At 37.5% G+C, this 22,598-nt stretch overlaps 2 protein-coding genes across 3 annotated transcripts; one reads left to right on the forward strand and one right to left on the reverse strand.

Annotated features, from left to right (window-relative positions):
* Nucleotides 1–3,185: 3,185 nt before the first annotated feature.
* On the reverse strand, nt 3,186–7,188 carry LOC145776149 (mevalonate kinase-like). The gene is made up of 7 exons (XM_082587552.1): nt 6,699–7,188; nt 5,981–6,253; nt 5,252–5,429; nt 4,525–4,681; nt 4,313–4,403; nt 4,111–4,239; nt 3,186–3,850 (listed from the first exon to the last, which is right to left on the reverse strand). The coding sequence occupies exons 1-7, from the start codon at nt 6,807–6,809 to the stop codon at nt 3,587–3,589; spliced, it is 1,203 nt and encodes a 400-aa protein (XP_082443678.1). The 5' UTR covers nt 6,810–7,188; the 3' UTR covers nt 3,186–3,586.
* A 1,268-nt stretch (nt 7,189–8,456) lies between these two features.
* LOC145775631 (uncharacterized) lies at nt 8,457–14,058 on the forward strand. Of its 2 annotated transcripts, none has more exons than XM_082586966.1 (4): nt 8,457–8,547; nt 10,616–10,679; nt 11,800–11,942; nt 12,486–14,058. In XM_082586966.1, exons 2-4 carry the CDS (start codon nt 10,619–10,621, stop codon nt 12,648–12,650), a joined length of 369 nt encoding a protein of 122 aa, XP_082443092.1. In that variant the 5' UTR covers nt 8,457–8,547; nt 10,616–10,618; the 3' UTR covers nt 12,651–14,058. The 2 variants fall into 2 exon arrangements, with proteins under 2 accessions (XP_082443092.1, XP_082443085.1); XM_082586959.1 differs by lacking the exon at nt 8,457–8,547 and adding an exon at nt 10,019–10,096.
* The last annotated feature ends 8,540 nt before the right edge of the window (nt 14,059–22,598 follow it).

A 22,598-nucleotide genomic window follows, 5' to 3' on the forward strand; every position in this document is an offset into this window, starting at 1 on the left:
ACCACTTGAGTTGCTTGGAAATTTTGTAAAGATAGACAAGGAACATGTAAATGTCAATCCAATCATTCTTTTTACAAGACTGACCGCTATTGCAGAACGTGAAAACGATGTTGAGGAGTACTTTTCATTCGAAATGACACCATATCCTCCTTCACTGTTCAAGGATGGACTCATGAGAAAAGCTGATAAAGCTGCTTTGAGAACAGCACTAATGAATGATACAGAAGCTGTTGGTAAGGACCAGATTGATAAAAATTCATTGTATGTTGTTGATGGAGGTGCCCTACCTCACAGAGTCAGATGGTTGAAAGACTCAACATTCGCTGAATTGGCTCAACTCTAGGCCTATGTAGGCTATCTTATGTTAGAAGACACTATGGTTCTGCTCATGTTATCTTTGATGGATATAAATACGCTTCTACAAAGTCAAATGAGCATATGCGACGAACTGCTAGTAAAAAGTGTCCAAATGTTGAAGTGGCGTCCATCAATTCTGTACCAGCTACACAGGATCGTTTTCTTTCGAATGAACACAACAAAGCTTAATTTATTGATCTGATTTCTGAGAGTTTGAAGAAAGATGGACAGCAAGTAACTAACTGTGATGGTGATGCTGATACTGAAATTGTGGAAACAGCATTCAATCTTTCTGCAAGCAGGCGAAATCCTATTGTTGTTGTAGCCGACGACACAGACATCATTGTTATGTTACTTCATCATTGGAGGGAATATTTTCAAGATGTTGTATTTTTCCAAGAAAGGGCTCAGAAGGGATGGAGCATGAAAACTGTTTCACCACCACTGGAGACAATCAGAGAACATCTTCTGTTTATTCACGCATGGTCCGGCTGTGATACTGTTTCGGCTCCATTTGGAAAAGGAAAAGTAAGCTTTCCCAAGCTTGTGAAAAAAATCTGATGAACTGAAAGACTTATCCATAAAAATGAGCGATGTTTGGGCAGACCAAGCTAAAATGGCAATGTTAGCAGAACCAATCTTTGTAGCAATGTATGGTGGAAAAAAAATTGAAACCTTTACGAAACTCAGGTTAGTTTTAAAAGTATTGGCTAAGTCGGTTATTGTACAGTGTGTATTTCTCACGGTTATAAGCAAATTGTTCGTAAGCAATTGTTTGTAAAGCAATTGTTCGTAAGCAATTGTTCGTAAACTGTTTTTCGTAAAATGAAATCCGTAAAACAATTCTTCGTAAAGCATTTCTTCGTAGGCTATACATCAAATTTTAACTGCATGCACGAAAAAATGCTTTAGGAAGAATTGTTTTACGAAGAATTAATTTTACGAACAAATGCTTACGAACAATTGCTTTACGAACAATTGCTTACGAACAATTTGTCGGACACCATTTCTCACTGGAGATCACTTTATATTACTCTAGTACAGAAAATTAATGAACCACATAACAAATCAGCATTTTAGCACGAATCTGAAAGGCATTGCATTTGTGAATAAGAGTGTAACATTTTAACTAAATTAACGCAGAAGAGAGGCAATTTAAGATAATTTCCTTGATCTTTTAAACATCCCTGTAATAAGTTATTATTTCATATACCTTCCATTATTAATTTTACTTTAGACAATGAAAGTATAAGGAGATGGCAACCCAGGGTGTGTTGGAACCAGAAAAAATGCCACCAACAAGCAGAGCAGCTTATTACGATGCTCTTCGTGCACATTATCAAGTAACCATACGGAAATTGTTAAGCAATAGGGAAATAGAGTCAAAGGAAGAGGATTGGGGCTGGAAACTTGAAGACAACAATTTATTATTCTCCAATAATGACGGACAAAAAAGTTGCTCCAGAGTGTGTCTTGCAGGTTATAAGATGCAAATGCCAATCAACTAAGAATCGATGTGGTACAAAGAGATGCTCATGTAAGAAGCATGACCTCAGTTGTGTAACAGCATGCAGTAGTTGTCACGGTGAAGGATGTGAAAATAAAGAGGTGAAACAATTCTTCAGCTAAATGTTTTCTAATTTCTTGGACAATCAAGCTTTTAGTTAATTATGATGAAAATAAGTATAAAACGCCATAATTCATTACAACAGAAGCAAGTCATGTGACCATCATTTTAGTTGTATGGAGTGACTTTAACTATTTATATGTCAGGTGACATGCAGTCAGATCAGATATTTCATATCTTAAGATCAATGTTATTAATTTTAGATACTCGAAGTTTACGAATCAAGTGATGATGATAACGACGATGACGATGGACGGAATATATTTGATTTATTCTAATATAAAATATGGAAATGTCAGTACTTGGACATTGGTTACAAGATTTAAAAAAATTTATGAACTGAAATTTGTTATAAAAGATCCTTTACTATTTAGGTCGGTGTTTTTTTTGTAGTGTCCCAAAATGTAAAAATCTTGTATTTCACATTTTTTGACATAATTTCTACAATTTTTCTATTTACCGGTCAACATTTGTTCAGTGTGGTGTATTTTAATGTCAAAAATATGTCAATATTGGTTTGGGAGTAATTCAGAATAAAATATTCCAAAAATTATATTCAGCAACTTTTGAATTTCTCCACTATATAGGCTACAATTGGTTTTAATTTTCCACTTTTATGGAGACTTGTTGTTTATCTATTGAGTATTCCAAAATCAGTTTGAAGAGTAACTTCGGATGGGAAATTGTACAGTTTTTTGTAAGCTCTGGTTTAACAATGGAGTAATTCATTGCTTGTCACTCCTCCTTGTCACACCAGGCTAAAGCCAAATGGTAAATTCTGCCTTATAGTCCGCATTTAATGGCGAATAACTTCAAATGTGCGTATTTTTTGACTATAGTTCTTTTGTGAAAGTGATTCAGTATGAAATTATCTTTCGAATGAGGTATAAAATATCAATTTTAGACGATTTCGAATTTTTGGCCTATGGGGGCTGCGGCCATTATGGAAAAATGGCCAAAACTCACTATTCCCAAGGGGGATTCACGGGGCTTTTTTTTGGTGACTCCACATCACCAATTGAACCTCCTGACAAAGTTTCAGCTTGGTATTATTTTTTTCCGGGTCAAATCATTCAGCGACTGGACTAATAATATCTGTAACGATCAATGCATCCTTCCAACCGCTACATGGTGCAGAAACTTGGAACCTTACAAAGAAATTAATACTTGAACTAAGAACTATGCAGAGAGCACATGAACGAATCATGATGGGTTTAACATTGCGAGATAAAAAGACTGCCGAATGGATCAGAAATCAAACGAAATTACGAGATATATTAAGGTACCGGTAGTTAAGTATCAAATTTAAATATGAAGAAAAGTGGGAAAAGTTTATAAAATAAATAGTTTCACAACATTATATTTTCATTTTGATCAATACAATTTGTGTGATCGAGATGGGTCGCGGTTTCATCTTTATTGGTAAACTTGGGTGGTGACTTATGAAAGGTTGAGAACCACAGTTCTAAAAGAATTTCGCGAGCCCAACGTAACTTTGCCAATAAGAATAAAATGTAACAGCAGCATAACTTTCTAATCAACCACTGAAGTGCCATCAGTTGCACTGTGCAGGCGCAGCGGTTGTCAACACAACTGTCTTCATTAAAAGCTTAAAATTTCCACTCCATTGCCACCAAGCATAGCTTGCCAGCTGTCAAAACCCTGAGCTTCTAATGTTCCCCGGAGATCCTCAACTTGTTCCGCTGTACAAGAGTTCTCGAGCAAAATAATGGCACAACCTCCTCCGCCAGCCCCGGTTAGTTTACATGCAAAACCTCGATCTGATGCTATTCGGAATATATCGTCAAGTTTAGGGTGACCAACTCCAATGCAGTTGAGTAAGTGTTGGTTCATGCAAATTAAGTCCTGCAAGAATATTGATAATGATAATTATATAATCTTCTTACAGTAAAGTGCAATAAACCTTAAAGTTGTGCTCGTAGTTAACTAGTACTACGTTTCAAATGTGTTTATGTCAAACGTCAAAATGTTGCGGCAAATATGCTGATAACTATTTTAATATTACATAACGATATGAGATTTTTTATGAAGAGCAGCGTGCGAGTTGCACGTGGAACCGGATTCGAAAACACGTTTAGGTCGCTCGGTCTGTTATAAGAACGTACCTTCAGCGAATCATAAAACCCATCTAGGCAGGCTTCATCATTAGATCGAGACATTTCCATGTATAACTGTTCTGCTGCTACACTAACTTCATGAATGGAGTTCATGGTAAGATTCATGATAGTTGGAAACTGAAATGCAATAATTCAAGCTTGTTAATGTTTTCCTCTTGCAGTGTAGACAACCTTCCAGAGATTCTTTCACCTTTTTAGACTTCACTTTGACAGCTGACACAAGCGCTTTGGTATTTCTTGAAACTCCACTGTCTATGACGAGCAATTTCAGCTTCGGAAATCTGAAACGTATTAACATCGTAATGATTTCAGATATATACATGTAAGTTTTATCGCGTTTTATGATTATACACATGAAATCACATATTGTAACACTAATTTTTGAAGCATAACCAATAACACCTTGACAAATGATTGGCTACTCCGTTTTCATAAGTAAGAGCACCACCAAACGTGGAAACGGAATTGTCAATGCCTGAAGGAGTTCCATGAATCACTTTTTCCATTTCAAATGCGTTTTCACATATACGAGCCAGTGACACTTCATCAAAAGCATAACCTAAAATACAGACATTCAGGAAAGTAATCACCAAGCAACTGGATTATTGCAATACAGTATGAATGAAATTGTCATCACAATCACACTGTCATCACAAATGGTTAAACGACTTGAGGCATTTGAAATGTTGATTTATAGAAGAATGCTTAAAATTTCATGGAAGGATAAAATCACAAACAAAGATGTATATATATACTATCTAGAATACAAACCAACATGGAAGTTCTACAAAACAACTAAATCAAGAAAATTGAAATATTTTGGCCACATGATTCGCAATAATTCTATTCAAAGACAACTACTAAAAGGAAAAATGAACGGCAAACGAAATAGGGGCAGACCACCAAGAATTTGGACTAATGATATTGAAGACTGGTCAGGACTTATCTACAAAACTGCAGTAAAAAATCTCACAACAAAGAAACTTGGCGTCTCATTGCCTCCAACCCTCGACGAGAGGAAGGAACTTAATGATGATGATGAATGAAATTCGATGAGAATCTTTAGCACATTGGTGTAAAAGTTTGGAAGTTAAAGATACATCAAAAACTTATAGCTTTTAAAAAATACCTTTTTTACATCCACCACTTTCAAATGGAGTAATACGATTACAAAAAAGCAACAATACTGTAGCTAAACTGACATTATATGCTGCAGATGAACCCAACCCAGCCCCAAATGGAAGGTTATTGCTTTTAACTTCAATGCAAAAGCATGGAAAGGGAAGATTTCCTTCCTCGATGATTATCTGAAATAAAACAGAACACAAAGTATAAATTTAGCTTGAAATACTTCTTTACAAACTCTGCACAAACTTGTAATGGACTGTGGGTAAAGACTTAACACAAGTAGACAGAAATACAACATTGCATGACGCACGTCGCACATACTTCCAATATGTGATTGTAAACAAAGTATGGTGCTAGTGATCACTAAGAAAGTTCTTGTGACCATATTCATTTCTCCAAAATATAAAGTGTCTTGCCAATGTTCCGTGGCATAGCCTACTCAATGGCATCAAGTCAACAATCTTTAGAGCATCACTAAACTTTCTACGTAGATTGTAGATGCAATCTACCTGGCATCAGCACAAGGCTGAGCAGTTACAACACAACAACAGGCATTGTGCTTCGCTAATCATATGATGTAGCCTCCACACTAGCCATAGAAACTTTTATCATCAACAAATTTTTCTTGCCAATCAAGTGCAGCAAGAATTGACAGCCATAGACACATCTTTCACCACTTGAAATCTAAGCTGTTGAGTTTCAAACTACAAAGCACAGTAATCAAACTTACCATGAAGTACCCAAAAATGAGTGCAGACATTGCTGTAACTAACAGCAACTTATGTTTTTCTTTTTCAACTTTGCAAATGGATGCAATAAACACCTTTATTTCAGGATGCCACTGTCCTATATGCTTGGATGCAGCTCCAAATTTCTGTAAGCAGGCCTGGTACAGGTCATGAAGTGCCTGCACTTCAATGGAATGAATCAATGAAGTATCTGGATGAAGGTTTGGCATAGAGATGTTGATCATGTCAGCATTGTGCAAGACATTTAATTTTACCTGTAAGAAATTACACTGCTAAACATTTTGATTATGAGTGGCCTATGGATTATATCAACAACCTGCTATAAAATATGTATATGAATAACGTGCCATGCCTGACGTTAAATGTTTGCTTTGATGTTCCTCAACCAGCGTGTCATGGCACCACACCACATCTTTCAAGTGAGTTACAAAATGTAGCAAATAGTATGCTAGAATGCAAATCACCTACACATGTACAAAAGAACAACCAACTTTTCATTTTTGATGACACTTTAATTTGGCAGCAGAAAGGCAGGTTATTTTTGTTAATGGTCCATTTTTTTGTGCCTACAATAGCTTTCCTTATTGATTGCCATAAATAAATGAACCATTGATATTTGTGAAGTAGATACTATTACGTCGATGGTCGCAAATTCATATATGGACCTTATAGTATACCGTAGCCTACAATCTTACATACCTGAACAGTCCCATTTATTGCACAAGCAATTGCCTTTTTTTGATACACAACAGCATGCTCTCCATGCAAAATTATCTTTCCAGGAGCAACTGCAATAATGGGTTTAGACATAACAGCTGCTTGTATGTCAATGCACCATCATCATTTACTAGGCCTATTTATTAAATATACATTACACAACTCAAGAATTATACTTCATTTCATCTACAGTCTAGGGTAAAGATTTGGTAGCCTAGTATTCTATTTCATTTGTTTCCCACTGTATTTATTATGTAATTTATCATAAAAAGTAAAAAAGCACTACTGTACTATGATTGCAACACCATTGTTATTATTTAGTCAAATTACTCTATTGGTCAAAAAATTCAACCAATAAAATAACAGAAAACACAGGCTGATATTCAATCAAATATAGTTATTACTCTCTCAAGAGTCTAATCTAAACCCTTAACAATAACAGCCTGTTTCACCTAAAAGGAGGATCATCATAAGGTCCTTATTCAAATAGAAATATTGAAAATATTCAAATAAAAATTTGTTTAGACTGATATTCAAGTATTTTCATGCTAACAAAGGATCTCATTGGTTTAAACCACCATAAGTCTGAGACTGAAATGCAACCTTTTATCTATCTTGTTACTTGGTGGAAAGCTTAAAACTTACAAGACCTGCAACAGAGATCATATAGCCAACATCAAGATAGGTGAACATATTTTATCCTTAAAATTGCAGTCATCAACTTTCCCCTCTGTCATGCATGCAGTGAACACTGATCGGCAGCAGTGGCCGAGTGGTTAGCGCGTTGGGCTCGCAGTGGAGAGCCTGCATGTTCGACTCCAACCACCCGCACTTGCTGTTGTTTCTCTGGGCAAGAAACTTTACGATAATTGCCTCTACCCAGTGATCGATTTCGAGTAATGGGTAGTACCAAATTTAAGTCATAAGTAGAGTAGACAACCGGAAACAGACATTGCAGTCGGCTGCAGCGTGAGTCAGGTGTACATCGGAAAGCGTACACCGATGCATAGCGCTCAAGTCCGCTTTCACGCAATGCAGGATAAAGATAATAAAACAAACAAACAATGTTGGCACTTGGCAGCCACATTTTTCCGTACGTAGTTGGCTGGAAGATATATGCAGTCCACCTGATTTATCAACAAAGCAAAAATAGTCATTAATAAAACCCAAAACTGCAAATTTGCAAGGTTAGGCTAGTTTGCAAGATAAAAAAAGTTGTTGCAGCATAAAAGTCAGGTTTCCTCTTGTTGAACTCAAGTGCGGTATGATTATTGATCTGTCCACTAGGTGCCGCTGAAAGCAGTCCTTGAAACACTTGAAACACGCTATAAAGCGCACACCTCGAGTCGAATCAGCACCGCTATCGGGCCGGAGATCCTGAAAATGCAGACTGACAAAAATTGGTTTCAGCTTGAATAAGTTTTAAGTTACAACTTTAAGTTACCAACAACTTGACGATCGAAACATAGCGCTGATATCAATTTCACGCTCTAGTAGTTATGGCCAAGGTTTGTGACGTGTTATCATCAACAACAACTGGCACCTCTTGCTCAGTGTTCTAATTTTTAGGAAATTTGTCTCCAGATTGGGAATTTTATGCCTACTTTGGACAAAGTAGGGGAAACTTCTTGCCTTGGTTCACTTGCTGCACTGATTAAATATAGTGAAGTTTGTGCTGAAATCTGCTAAAAAACACTTAATTTGTACATCTTTTTGAATTGATCCATCAACATCAATTTTTACTCAACAATAGCGACTGTTTTGTATTGAACTTTGAGCTATAGTGGAGTAACAGTTGAGACTAGAACTGGAGCATTCCTAGTTGTCCTTGGTGAGTTTTATATGTAATTAAGCATGAATGCTTCTGCTGGTTGAATTGAATTGGTCTTCCTTGATTTTGTTTACCGTTGATCAGTTTTGATAACAGAAGAGTTTCATTTTAAACTGAATTTATTAGATGTCGTATTCAATGCCCCGACCAGAAAAACTGATGTTTGCTGTCTTGTTGAAGCAGGGGAGTTTCTCTTACCGCACCATAGTTTCAGTTTGTTTTTATTTCTGACCATTACAATCCAAAACAATATATGCCAGACATAGCAGAGGTCTAGAAAAGGAAAGAGCAACAAAATGCGTAGCCTACTTTACAACATGCATGATACCAAAGCAGGACAATCAGTTTCAAATATGGCATGGTCGTAATTCCTTAATACAGCACAGTCGCAACACTTTTGTGAATATGTTCAGTTCTTAAAATTTAAAAATTCTTAACAATTGTATGTGGAATGTGTTAATGATATTGTAAAGCACTTTTTAATGTTTGTTTTCATGTTTCATAGGCATAAGTAAAAATGAGAAAAGCAAGTGTTTGTTATAGCTGAAGTTTTAAAGCTATGACAAAGTACTGTTCCGTATGAACTGATTTGTTGTATAAATTTACTACAGTACTTCAGCATTTTCCATAGGATACATCATATACGATACTAGTACCTTATTTCTTGTATCTTCCTACTTAACAGCTGTGACTGGTTCAATACAATTTTATGTAGGCTATTTTATGTATATATCAAAAACACACATTATTATTTTTGAATAAAGAGAAAATCAAAGTTTATTGCCATCCTTGATGAAAAGGAATATGCTTGATAGCTCAGTAGATAAACACTTTACTCGGATTTGCAAACAAAAGATTGCAAGATCTAACAATGATATTTAATTCACAAGATGTTTGCTGGAATGATTTTGCAGAACCTAATAAAAAGAATAATTTACAGGCAACAAAAAGGAGAACTTTATTTTATCATCTGTGACTGGGTCAATGACAATGGCTCAATGCTTTTACAAGTATGCAAATCTGACAAGATTAAAGTGTTATAAGAGACTTGTTCAGTTTAACAATAAGGATTCTCATTTTATCAATCAAAGTTATACATAAATTTTTATTGCAAAAGTGATAGTAGAGAGAGAGAAATTAATTTGTTTGTTGTAAGAATAGTTCAGTACAAGTATGATCAATACAAAAAAACTAACACCATAAAAGCTAAAGTTATATCAAGGCAATACTCTCTCTTACTGACAGAGTGTCAGTAAGTCTCTCTGTAAGACTCTCAGTAAGAAAGAGTATTGCCTTGAAATAACTTTCAATTAACTGTGTTCATATTGAAACAAGCTTTTGTCTCCAAGAATGTGCTTTGACAGTACTTGATATCAGCATTTAAATATTTTAGAACTGCCATTCATTAGTGCATAACCTACTACTTAGGCTGCTTATTTTTATTGAAGTACCATACGTTATTTTGTATCACAGATTGTAGTTTATGTCATAGAATTGAGCTGTTTATAAGAGCCTACAACAGTTGTGTATGAGCAAATTTGATATGAAGGTAATTGCATTGCTTAACAGAAACTGTTTAGTGTCTTCTAACTCTCTAATCAATTATGTTCATGTAAATAGCCTATTTAAGACTTTAATGCAGACTTGCCTCATCAGGGCATAACTGTTGACTCACTGATCTGGGACACCGTGGTGCAGAGTGCAGACATGTTGCATTCGGGCTTAGCAAAAATTGTTGCCTGTGAGGTGAAATGCAGATTACAGCTGGCAACCTACATAATCAAGGATTGCTCAGTACTCACTGCACAGATCACCTCATGGTATGAAAGGCTTACTTTCCATTTATGATGGTCAAGGATACCAGGCAGTGGCTAACCGACAGATCCCCTGATACCGTACATACACACAAGAAGATGAAAAATTCTTAAATCTTAAAAATAGTTTTATTTAAAAAGTGTAAAACACTGTGTTGAAATTGTAATATAGGGATTTAAACATTTTCACTAGGGATTTCTATCAACATAATTATTTGATTTTTAAGCAATAAATTGCTAATATTATATTATAGGACATGTCAAATCAAGAAAAAAGTATGTCATCTGTATCATATGAAGATTACAAAAGTACTGAAGGTATCTTGCAAATGATTATATCAAAATAATTTCTGTGACTTTGTGTATCACTATTTTCTTCTGAGTGGTTTCGTATGCAACATATTTTATTTAGTGTTCTTATTTAATGGTAAAGCTTTGGTAGAGAGTTTGCTTTGTTGAACCATAGAGAAATAAAACATAGTAACTTTAGCGCTAAGTTACTATGTTTTATTTCTTTATTTAATGGTGACTGACGTTAATTTGAAGAAGAACTAGAAATGGCTCTGCACTAACTTGGTTTATCATGTTGGGTGTTGGCCAATTGTAGATTTTATGAAACTTTGTGTTCAAATTGAATGTGTGAATTCAAAGAGGGCTGAACTTCATTTTTTTTTCAAACTGCACTTTTTGTGTTTTTCTGATTCCTTTCTGCAATTAACAATGCTGTTCATGCCAACGTCTTGGGAAGAGAGCTAGTGCCATCAACATCTACAAAGAAAATGGAGTTGCTCTTGATAGGGAAAATTATGTTGCTCAATGCTCATGCTATAACCATGAAAATACTTGAGTGACAGAACAACTGATTAGGAAACAAGTGCAGATTGATGAAATGCAGTTTGGTTTCATGCCAGACGAAGGTACAACTGATGCCATCTTCATCATTCGTCAGCTTCAAGAAAATACCTTGCCATAAATAAAAGTCTCTATATGGCTTTTGTAGGCCTCGAAAAAAGCCTTTGATCGAGTGCCAAGGAAAGTGAACTGGTGGGCCATGCGTAAGCTGAATGTTGAGGAATGGCCAGTATGGAAAGTACAATCAATGTACTTGAATGCTAGGAGCCATGTACGTGTTGGAAGCGGATACAGTGACACTTTCAGAGTGAGAGTGGGTGTACATCAGGGTTCTGTATTGAACCCGCTAGTCTTTATCATCGTCCCGGAAGCCCTGCCTCTTGACCTGCCGCCTGCGCACTGGTTGTCCTTGAGAGCTGTTGTATGCTGACGAAAAAATCCTGTCTAAAATTTAAAGCGGGTTAAATTACATCCAAAACACAATCTCAGAAATTAAAATTATAAATATTTGTCTGAGAAGTAAAGATACAATGTTCTGACAGTCTTTTGTAATCATAACTTGTGATTGTCACGTTTCTAATTCTAGAAAATCCATCAGAGCCAGAACCTTCTGCGGGCATCTTCTGGAGGATGGGGAGCGGAGTGTACAACCTCACAAAAGGAACAGTAGGAGTTGGTGTTGGTGCTGTTAAATTTGTTGCCTCATCATCAGTTTCAGCTGTCTCTAAGGTATAGAAGTTGTACCAAGATAATTTGAAAAGTTGCAGTCACCAATTATTATTGAGGTAAAACGTTGTTACTTCACTGTCACTCGGCATTCCAAACGTTCTCGTATTAGGTACCTGCTTTATGTAATCCTATCGCTATTTCCAACTATGAAAGTTAAGGACAATAGGTTCTGCATTATAATAGCAGCAGTCAATGAGTACTCCATTTGTAAGATGATGTTCTCTTTTTAAGATGTTGCAATATAGCAACACGTAACATTCAAACAAACACTTCAGTTCACGCCATTGCAGAACTACAAACTTGACCACAATATATCCAAAACATTTTGTCGATGTTTGGACTTGGGTCACTGATCAACGTTGCGTGTGGCAATTGTTTCTCTCATTTCATCGTTTCATTGCAATCATTTGTTTGCTACATGCAGACTATAGGAGAGGGAGAGAGAAACAAACACTTAATCTATTTTCGATGCATGAAAAGACATCCTCATTAACAATTGTAAATTACCCACATCAGTAAGTTGAAACTGATTTTACATTGCAGACTACTGAGGTTGGCGTCAATGCCACGAAGGCAGTTGCTTCAGTTGGTTACAAGGCTGTGTCTGGGACCGGATCGTACGTTTCTGGAGGAGTATCTGCCGTCACTTCTAAGCTTCCTACTGTTCCATTACCAACTTTTAAGAAGACTAAAGACAAAGAAGAGTAATTGAATTCTCACCATCAATGGAATGTGTGGCCTTTTCAAGTTATATCTGTAAAGTTGCTGAAGTGTCGACTTCAACATTGGTATTTTTCAAGTCTTGCGAAAGTACTGGTTTATTGCAATTCAATTATATTTGTTCAGAATTTTATTCGTTAGGTTTTCTGTAGCGGTGATAGCTGTTATTGAACTTGCACCGTTACTACTGCGCCGTGGGTTGATTACAAAGTGCATGACCTAAGCGAAGGGACTCGGGTCCGTTACTGAATCGCATTCTATAAACTCGTTTTTCGTTTAGTATTGTTTGAAGCACATGCAACAAAACTGCCATAACTTTATTCAGTGCACCTTTTCTCACTATTTATATCTGTGAAGTGTTTTGATATTATCACACAAAAAGTATTTTGGTATTATCACACAGAAATATAGTTCTTTTGTTGGCCTTTTGCATTTAAAAAGCCCGTCAGAACAAAGCGCAACGGTTCAATTGGACGTGTAATTACAATACATGTATTATAATCGTTTTTAAATGAGTAGTATAGGGCGGTGCTTTACAGATCGTGTGTGTTGAGCTATTAAGTATGTTTATATTCTTCAGAACGCTGCTTGTACTTACTGCTGAGCTATTTTTTTACTTTATATTGTACAGAAGGCATGCAAATGGACAATAGCATTTAGAACAATGAAATTCTTAAAGTCTTATTTGGCAAGTTGTTAAAAAAATCGAGGTTGCTAGCCTTCTGCGCGGCATTTATTTGGCTCTGATTATCTGTTTGAAGAAAAAAATGCCACATGCATGGCTAATTGGCTATGTAAGAAAAAGCCGCAGTGCCGAGCCTGTAGGGTATGCTGGAAAAGCGAGTGAAATTTTGATGTGGTTCTCGTAACCTCTGCTTACCTTAACGCGTATTCAGCATCGTAGGGCTCCAATTCACAGATTACATAATGCTTCGTTTCAAGATTCTCGGTACTGTTTTGTGTTCAGCTAAATTAGTTATTGTTTCCACTCTCAACTGTTTGGTTGTGCTCAGTAATGTGATGTTGCCTTATTTTTATTTGATTGGCATTAAATCTCTGCTCATTTCTAGCAATATTTTTGACAGTTTTCAAATCAAATTTTGTGCAATTTCCATTTTTGTAATTGTTATCAAGGTTTACAGGACAAGTTTTATTGTTTACGTCATGAAGTAAGGTATGTTCATTTGTATAGAATCGCTTTTACTTCAAGAATGTTTCAAATGCTTGGTCATAAATTTCTTCCAGTTACGAATTTTGTTTGCTTGTTATTTTTCAAACGGTTTGTTACCAAACCTTCTGCTTTGCCAGATACTTCGTTATTTATTTGTAGCGTACCTGCTTTTTGCTGTTTCTTTTGTGGTGTTGTTCTCGAATACACCAATGCTTTGAAACTCAAATCAAAGCGTGAGATCGATTCAGAAAAGGTTATGGAAAAACTACTGCTTTATAGGAATAAGTTTACGCAAAAGTGTTATATCAAGCGGCGCTGGTTCGACTCCGATGGGTGTGCTGGATCAACGCACATCAAGGACAGCTCTTCATTCAGCGGCACCTAATGGATGGAATAACTCATAGACAACAACAACAATTCGAAACTTCACTCTGTCAAACTGGGATTTTTAGAACTTTTTCTGAATCCCTTGTATCAAACTAGGTGACCGGGCCTGCGTCAGTGGTTCAACGCCTCTACAAGTATGCGAAACTGCCAGTGCCAGGGTTATGCTCTCAAAGTAATTTTCAAATTAGGCTAAACTATAGGCGGTAATGGTTCGAGATTTTGACGTAGCCTAAAGCTCTAAATTTGCTAGGTCATTTTGATTACAACAATAGTAGTTTATAGTTGTTGTTGCCAAAACATACATACAAACCAAAACATACAATAGTTGTTGCCAAAACATACATTCAGTGACGTTAACAAGGGGGTACATTTGGATCCAGGGATAAATTTAGGTGATCGGAATCTTTGAAAGGGACAAAATAAATAAAACACTACACATTCTTTGAAGTACCATTGTTTTTTTAAGTATCTTGTTTGAGCGCTCGGGCTTTCTATTGCCACCGTCTAAACCAGGGGTTCTTAACCGGGGGTAAATTTCACCTACCGATGGGGGTAAATTTACTGAATCATAAACTAAAGCAAACTTGTGGGAAAAATGGATAAGTTCTTTCAACAAAATAATATATTCTGGAATCATGTGGGTTCACTTTGCACAGACGGTGCCCCTTCTATGCTCGATGCTAAGTCTGGCTTTACAACCCTGGTGAAAAAACGCGCACCGAACATCATTTCTACTCACTGTGCCCTTCATCGACATGCACTGGCAAGTAAAATCATTCCAGAATAGTTGAAAGCAGTAATCATTGTCTTTTCAAAGTGGTTTGTGATCAGATGAGCTTACAACACTCGGTTCTCCTTTATCACACCGAAATTTGGTGGCTCTCTAGGGGTCTTGTTTTGTCTCGAGTTGTCGAACTACATAGCCTACATGGTGAAATCGAGATTTTTCTTCCAGAACGCAAATACCCGTTGAGTAAGCACTTTGGCAAAAACAAACTTATTGGTGCATTGGCTTACTTGATAGACATTTTTCAAGTTTGAACCAGCTCAATATGCAGTTTAAAAAGGAATTTACGCAAATTTTCCAACATTTGATGATTGGAAAGTCAGTAGGCTAGAAGTCGCAACGAGATTTCTGACCTCGAAGTCGAAATATGCCAGCACCTTGCCGCCTTAAAAAAGAACTTTGACGGTTACTTCGAAGGTGAAAGTTTTAACAGTACTGCTCTTTGGATAACTCATTCCTTCGAAGCCAAGTTAGAAAGTATTGCTGACGATGATCTTTGCAAAGATGAATTGATTGATCTTCAATGTTCAAAAACGCTTTGTTCCAAACTCTTATCGTGCAATGATCCCTTTTCCAAGTTTTGGTGTGGATTAGTCGAAGAGTTTCTTACGCTGACTATGCGTGCATTTGAAGTAATTATACCTTTTGTTATTAGGCTATACCTTATCTGTGTGAAGCAGGGTAGGCTACTCTTCATTGTTGACTATTAGGCTAAAACGAAACACCGATCTCGCTTAGTTCCCAAAGACGACATGCGAGTAGCTCTTTCAACGACTGTTCCAAGAATCTCCAAAATTGTTCGTGGAAAGCAAGCGCAAAAGTCTCACTGATAGACTGTTGAAATTGCGTGTCAGTTATTAATAAAAGAAAAAAACTTGATTATTTTTGTGTGCTTTTATCAGAGTTATTTAGGACATTTGAGTAGACATTATTTTTCACAGTACCCTGTCAAGAAGAATCGTGTCTTCAGCAAATAAATAGCTTGTTTTTGATATTTGCCAAGGTAAATCCAGACAAAAAAGGATGTTTTGCATTTCTTTGCATGGTTGGCTGGACACGATGACATCACAAGGGGCCACCAAAATGGTGGGGTAAATTTTACTTTTTTTCATTCGGCAAAGGGTAAACGAGACAAAAAAGGTTAAGAACCCCTGGTCTAAACTATTCAACTGCCCTGCATAGGAACAGGTGGGGCAAAATGGACTTTTGCTTTTCAAAAAAAATACAGATATAGATAGCATAATTCTTTCTCTATCTTCTAAAACTACTTGAATGAAATATACCACACAAAAAAAATTGGAAACTTTCGTTCCACACTCTGCGGCCAAAAGGTTGAAATAGCTTTCTTAACATTTATCAAACACTGATTAACAAACAGTTAGTTTGAATCTATTTTGATAAGCATTGGCCTACCGAAGAAGCTGTTTTTACGGTGGCTAAAGCTTCATTCATACGAAATGTAGGCTACTGCGGGGAGGGCTACTGGTTATCAAACCGAACTGTTTTTGTTTATAGATTATTCTGAACATTCTAACAAGTTTACAAAAATTCGCTTGATTAATTATTAACAAAATAAACTACGAGACAAAGCGGCCATAGCCTAATAAGCCCACTACGTCCGTTTTTTCCCACAGCCAGGATAAAACGGACTCCTTGAATAAAAAATCACTTTTTGTAAATAAACAAAAAAACACAATAAGTTTCATACTCTGAGCAGTTGTTGTTATGTGACATGTTAATTCAAAAAACGCAATAGGTTCATGATATCTGATTTGTTTGCTCAAATTATCATTATAATCGGCCCTGCCTGAATCCAAGGCGTCGGCTACCCTGATTCTCCACAACAATCGATCGTTCATTGTTATTATTAAATTTAAAAATCCTGGTTTATCCGTATTAAGATAAAGAATTTCCAAAGGTAGACGCCCCCGGTGCCTCTGATCAGTGATGTACGCGCATACAAAAAATATTGACGCCGTCAGCGTAAACGCAAACGTTCGAAAAACCATACGCCGTATGCGTCAACGTCACTTGTAAAAAAAGTTGGCGGCGTCAACGTCAGCGCATACATTAGCGTAAACTCATTTTGTTTGCTAGGGGCCAAACATTCACACGGTATATAGCTTATATACCACTCGAAACAAACAAGTTTTATTTTGAATTTCCACGAAGAAACACAAGCATCTGAAAGTGTTCATCTAATATTTTGCTGTGTTTTGGTTCCAATATGTCTTTGCCCATTGAAAACATTCTTTCAACTGCAGCGCTGGAAGGTATTGGCGTGTTGTAGCGAAAAAAATACATTAAAAAGTATGCGTTGACGCTATGCGCTAAAAAACCGCGAAAACTTTACGGCGTAGCCTCAAGCGACAACTATCCAAAAAAATGTGGCCGTAAGCGTTGGCGCAAACAAAAAGTCTACGGCGTAGAATTTGCGGCGTGTACGTACATCTCTGCCTCTGATCAGGAGGCAGCCCCATCATCACCGAATGGTCAGTTTCGCGCTTGGGATAAACGTGCCCGATAAATGTCATTTGCCTTTTTATAACAGTTTTCATGAGGACGCAGGGTCAGAGGCGCCGGAAGCGGGGGGCAGGGGGGGCGGATGCCCCCCCTGCCCTCAATTTTTCTGCAGATGGAGGGGCAGGGGGGGCAATGGTGCCCTTTTAAAGTCATGTAAGCTACTGCACATTTTGCAATATAACAATTTCTGCTATTCGCCTTAAAACTTGTTGTTTTTTCGGCAGCCATCGTGGCCTACTAGGAGCTCCTTCTCGGCGGCCAAATCTGCCTGCTTGAAGGCCAAAATACAAAATAAAAATAACGATAGCACAAGTAAATAGAATTTAACTTGCAACAATGCTAAAATGATCACTTAGCGTTGTTGAAGTCTGGGCCTGGGCGACGTCCTACAATAAAATTGTTGCACCACGCAATAACTGCTTTATCGGGATTGTAATCCAGTAGCCTACTGCGGGACCATCTAACGACACTCGCACGAGTGTTTCCAATCTGGCTGATTTTAAAGAAGTTCGTCACTCCTCTAGAATTTTTTTTAGCAACGAAAAACAACGTTCGACATGTGTTGACGATGACGGCAAGGTAATAAAATAAGTATTTCAATGATGTGAAGGACATTACTAAAAGAAGCATAAATTTTGCAAAATATGATAAAAAAATATTTTCCCCTCGGATGTCAACTAACCTAGTTCTCCTTTTTAACAACGATTCAATTTCCGACAACATCGAATCGACATAAAAACGACAATATTGCCAACTGATGTAAATTAGCACATTGGATTAAGACTTTGTTTAAATAAACGTCGGGAATTACAAGCAAGACTTACAGCGCTGGTGATCGCGGATGGATATATTCCAGCAATAACAAATATTCCTGCACAATGCAACAGTGGCAATTATGACGCGCTGACCTAATTTTGTGCCACTCTTTGATACTACATATTTTCGACAGTTAATCCACGATCATTCTATTGCGAAATTAAATAATTGGCTAGAAGAAACTGGCGGCCAAACTTGGCCGAATGAGGAGGTAGCCCCGGCGGTCATTCAAGCACTACTTAGCGGCCATGGCCGCAGGCTGCTTTAAGGCTTGACAGTAGGTTAGGCTACATTATTATAACATAGGCTGTCATTTTTTTAAAATGCAAATCCGGGACGCATATTGAAAACTGCAAGTAATCTTGATGTAGGCCTAATACAAAATAATTTAATGCAACTAATTATTTAATATGGGAAAATTACCAATATATTTCTCCAACGAAAACATGGGAACTTAATATTTATGAGCACATGAATCAGGCCTAATAATATTTTTCTGTGCTAAGTACCTTTTTCGAAAGTAGGCTACAGTGTTAGATTTTATCTTTTCATAAAATTCGCTACATGTCAAATTAACATTAATTTTGCAAGTGAGGAGAGCTTTGACATTCTGTTCTAGCATTTGGCCTCTGTCATCAGACCACATATTGTTCATAAATGAAAAAATTCGTTCAACTGGTGCTGATGTCCCAGGCAAACAAAGCACAAACTCGACAAGGTTTTGAAAGTTTGGAATGGTTATGTTTTTGTTAAAAGTTCACTTTTGTTCAAGAGATGTCGTTGCATTTTGCGATGATTCTTTCCTCTCACTTTTAGACATGTACGCTATTTCTTTACCAAAAAGTCCTCATCGAAAAAGAAGTCGATGTTGATCATTTGCTTCTGAAACATTTTGTTGATATTTTCTGCAGACCCACTTAAGAAAGAATTGTTAAAATGACTAGCTCAAGAATTTTTTTTTACAAATCTCAAATTGAAAATTCCGGGACAAACTGGTTAACCGGGCGAGACAACGGGACAAGGCCTTAAAATCGAGACTATTCCGGCTAAACTGGGACGTATGACAAGCCTATAATAACATAGCATGATGCCCTTCTTTGCATACCGGACACTTGTAGGCTATCATTACTCAATACATAGTGAGCTGATCTTAAAACTTGAAAAAAAATCGGCCTTGTAGTAAACAAAAGTGCCCTTTTTTCGTAATCTTGCCCCCCCAGTCAAAAATCGTTCCAGCGCCCCTGCGCAGGGTTACACCGAGAGCGTCTTCACACTTCGTCGTTAGTGATCTTATCAATCCAGTTAATTCCCATCCTTCTTCGTATGAACCAAATTTCAGCACTGTTAATATTTTTTTTCTATTTCCGAGCATATTGTCCAGGATTGATAGCCAAATAGCATAACTGATCAAACGTAGGCCTACACCTGTAAAATTCTTATAGGGATATCTGAAGAAGATATGTAAATTAGATATTCCTGAATTCTTATTCTAGTGTTCAGAGACATTGAGTTTGATTTCAGCATTTTAGTCATTTTGATGAAAGCTGGTTTGGATTGTGCGATTTTTGATTTGACATCGATCATTTGAAGTAACCGTGGAATCCAGATAGTTGAAATTATTTAGGTCTACTTGCAGTGGCGTAGCCAGGAATTTTGAAAGGAGGGGATTTTGACGGCCGGCGGGCGAAGCCCGACAGCGTGTTTGCCTAAGATGACACCCAGCGGCGGGGGGTCTCCCTTGAAAATGAAAAAAAATACTTTGAATTTGGTGCATTTTGAGAGCATTTTCAACAAAATGTGAGTCTACTCAGATGTTTTATTTACCGCTAGATGTCGCAAGATCACTTTGCCATTGAGTAAAGAAAGATCAAGTGAAACTTTCACTTGAGTAAAACTATGCAGTATGCACCCCTGTCTCTTTGAATTCGTATCCACCTGCTCAGCTCGTCATGTATCCGGACCAGGGCCTCCGAGGGAAATCAGGACTAGTCGGGTAACAATACGAAAAATGGGCCCCCCAAAAAAACAATTTTCAGCAAAAATAAAGCAACGAATTTTTATCATGCGTTGCATCATGTGTCTTAAGCTGAACTTGGCCTACTTTCCTCAGCGTGAAATTAATTGAATTCCTTTAAAGTTTAAATTTTATTAAACGTTTCGATATGAAAAAAACATCTTTCTAACTTATATGAAATCAACAAAGGTCATTCGAGTACACTTGCGACAAAATTGCCATTGTTGCTAACTATTTTGAACTAGAAAAACGTGTAGGCCTAGAATCGTATGGTGTGCACATCTCATATGCGGTGCCGTTGGCGCTTCATCCAGTGTTTAAAAATGTTGCCACATGCATGTAGCCTACTGCTCCATATCCGCCACTGATTTTGGTGGCTGGGCGATCCTTGGTCAGGTGATCGACGTCCTGAATGTTGGATTCGCAGTGTTGGCATCCAGAGCTACTGAAAGCAGGGCCGGATTTAACTGATGGGAGGCCCGGGGCACTTTTAGATCGAGGGGCCTCCGTGCAAAAAAATTTTCACCCCACATATGTGTTTGGGAAGTGCGAGCGTGCATGCTTATGATCCTGTTAGCTGCTATCTATTCTTGTGTGGAATCCTGGAAGAGCCGTTGTTGGGTCGTTCATAATGGTCTCGTTCTCATGACAAGCCTGCGTGCCGGTAGGCTATTGGTTCCATTCAGATTCGGATCAAAATTGTGGTAGCTGGTAACTTTAGCATAGATGGAGAAAAATTTGTATGCACTTAATAGGCCTACAGGCAATGAAAATAGCTCTACAAAGCATTTAATCCATTCTGGACCTTTTGCAATGCAAAGTTAGGGATAACAGCATCAAATACTAAAGGCTTAGTCTGATTTGATGCACAATAGGTTATGCATAGGCTGTTGGATAGGTTTTGAGTCATGGTGGAGCGTAAACAATCCTTTACAAATTTCTATGTGCTAAAACCACGTTTTCAACTCGCATCCGTTCGAGCTAGGACTACCGGTTTACGTAAACAATTCTCAAAGCAACGAAAATACTTTAGAAAATCGTTTCGAAGGTTGCAATTAATGATTTTTTTGAGTAGAGATCATGGGGTGGTGCGTTCTGGTTTGCAGCTCATGTTTGCTGTCTAGCTTTGGTCACAGCGGCAAACCATAATCTCTTCGTGGGAAAATTGTAACATAAGATTCCCAAATCCGTTCGTCTGCATGTAATGACCGAAAAATACACACTCTTTCGAAACGTCTTTTCAAAAGTGTATTCCTGTAAAATTAGCCCGCGGCTATCGAAAATGAGACGCAACACCGTACGCCTCTAAAACTGTCACTACAGAACAGATTACTTGGATAAAAGACGGAAAATTTGTCCAGCTAGCAAGCACCAAGCAAACAGTTAAACTTGCGACTGACTTCCAACAAACAATTTTACGAATGACTAGAATAATTTGCGATATCTCAAATGCACGTAGACAGTAACTGTGACGCAATAATGAAAGACAATTATGAAGTCATTCAAACAGGTGTTCAAGCGGCTAATGCAATATTTCCTGTTTAAACAGGCCCAAACAGGCCCAAACAGGTTTGACACAAGTCTTATGAACGATGGTGCAATTTTGGCACATTTTCTAGCAACTTGCATGGCGTAATATTCAGTAGACTTGAACGGTTTTTATATGACGTTTGATTAGGTGAACCATTGTCTGGAACATAGCGGCCCCTAGTTATGACAGTCTGACATGGCATAACTAAAAAAGAATTGACGACAATTGTGAGCCAATGAATAAAAACACATGATACACAAATTGTTTGAATCACTCACGTTTAGGTTAATACGCAAATACAAAGGGCATGCAAAGAATGAACAGCAATAAGAATAAACACGACATACATGAAATTGGTACCATAGGTACACGCTAAAATGACGCTATATACAATAGTTGCGGTAATAACCGACTGTTCTGGGCTCAGACAAGGGTCGGCCACCGCAGACAAAACCAGGCTCAAACCCTAACACTTAGGTGTTCTTTACGGGGGCGAGGCACGAAATATCCCTCAACACGTAGTCTACTTTCACTTTCCCCGTAGCCTCATCATAGTTGCAGACGGCAACTTTGGCTCTACGAACCACAGGCTTCCCTTTCCTAATTCGTGGAACTACCTCATGCACCCTCCCAAGTTGATACTTCCCACGTTTACCAATGTCTTGGAGAGAACCCACCACTACAAGTTGACCAGGCTCCAAATTCTC

This window comes from Aplidium turbinatum, chromosome 1 (assembly GCF_918807975.1).
Source record: "Aplidium turbinatum chromosome 1, kaAplTurb1.1, whole genome shotgun sequence".
Taxonomy (NCBI): domain Eukaryota; kingdom Metazoa; phylum Chordata; class Ascidiacea; order Aplousobranchia; family Polyclinidae; genus Aplidium; species Aplidium turbinatum.

Bases quoted from the DNA above. Each gene is read 5' to 3' on its own strand.
- LOC145775631 (XM_082586959.1), top strand. From the start codon at position 10,076: ATGAGCAAATTTGATATGAAG. The intron at 10,680-11,799 runs GTATCTTGCAAA...TTCTAATTCTAG, and splicing joins AGATTACAAAAGTACTGAAG to AAAATCCATCAGAGCCAGAA. The intron at 11,943-12,485 runs GTATAGAAGTTG...TTTACATTGCAG, and splicing joins CAGTTTCAGCTGTCTCTAAG to ACTACTGAGGTTGGCGTCAA.
- LOC145776149 (XM_082587552.1), bottom strand. From the start codon at position 6,809: ATGTCTAAACCCATTATTGCAGTTGCTCCTGGAAAGATAATTTTGCAT. The intron at 4,682-5,251 runs GTATTTTTTAAA...TCTGTATTTTAG, and splicing joins AAGTGGTGGATGTAAAAAAG to GTTATGCTTTTGATGAAGTG. The intron at 4,404-4,524 runs GTGTTATTGGTT...AATACGTTTCAG, and splicing joins GTAGCCAATCATTTGTCAAG to ATTTCCGAAGCTGAAATTGC.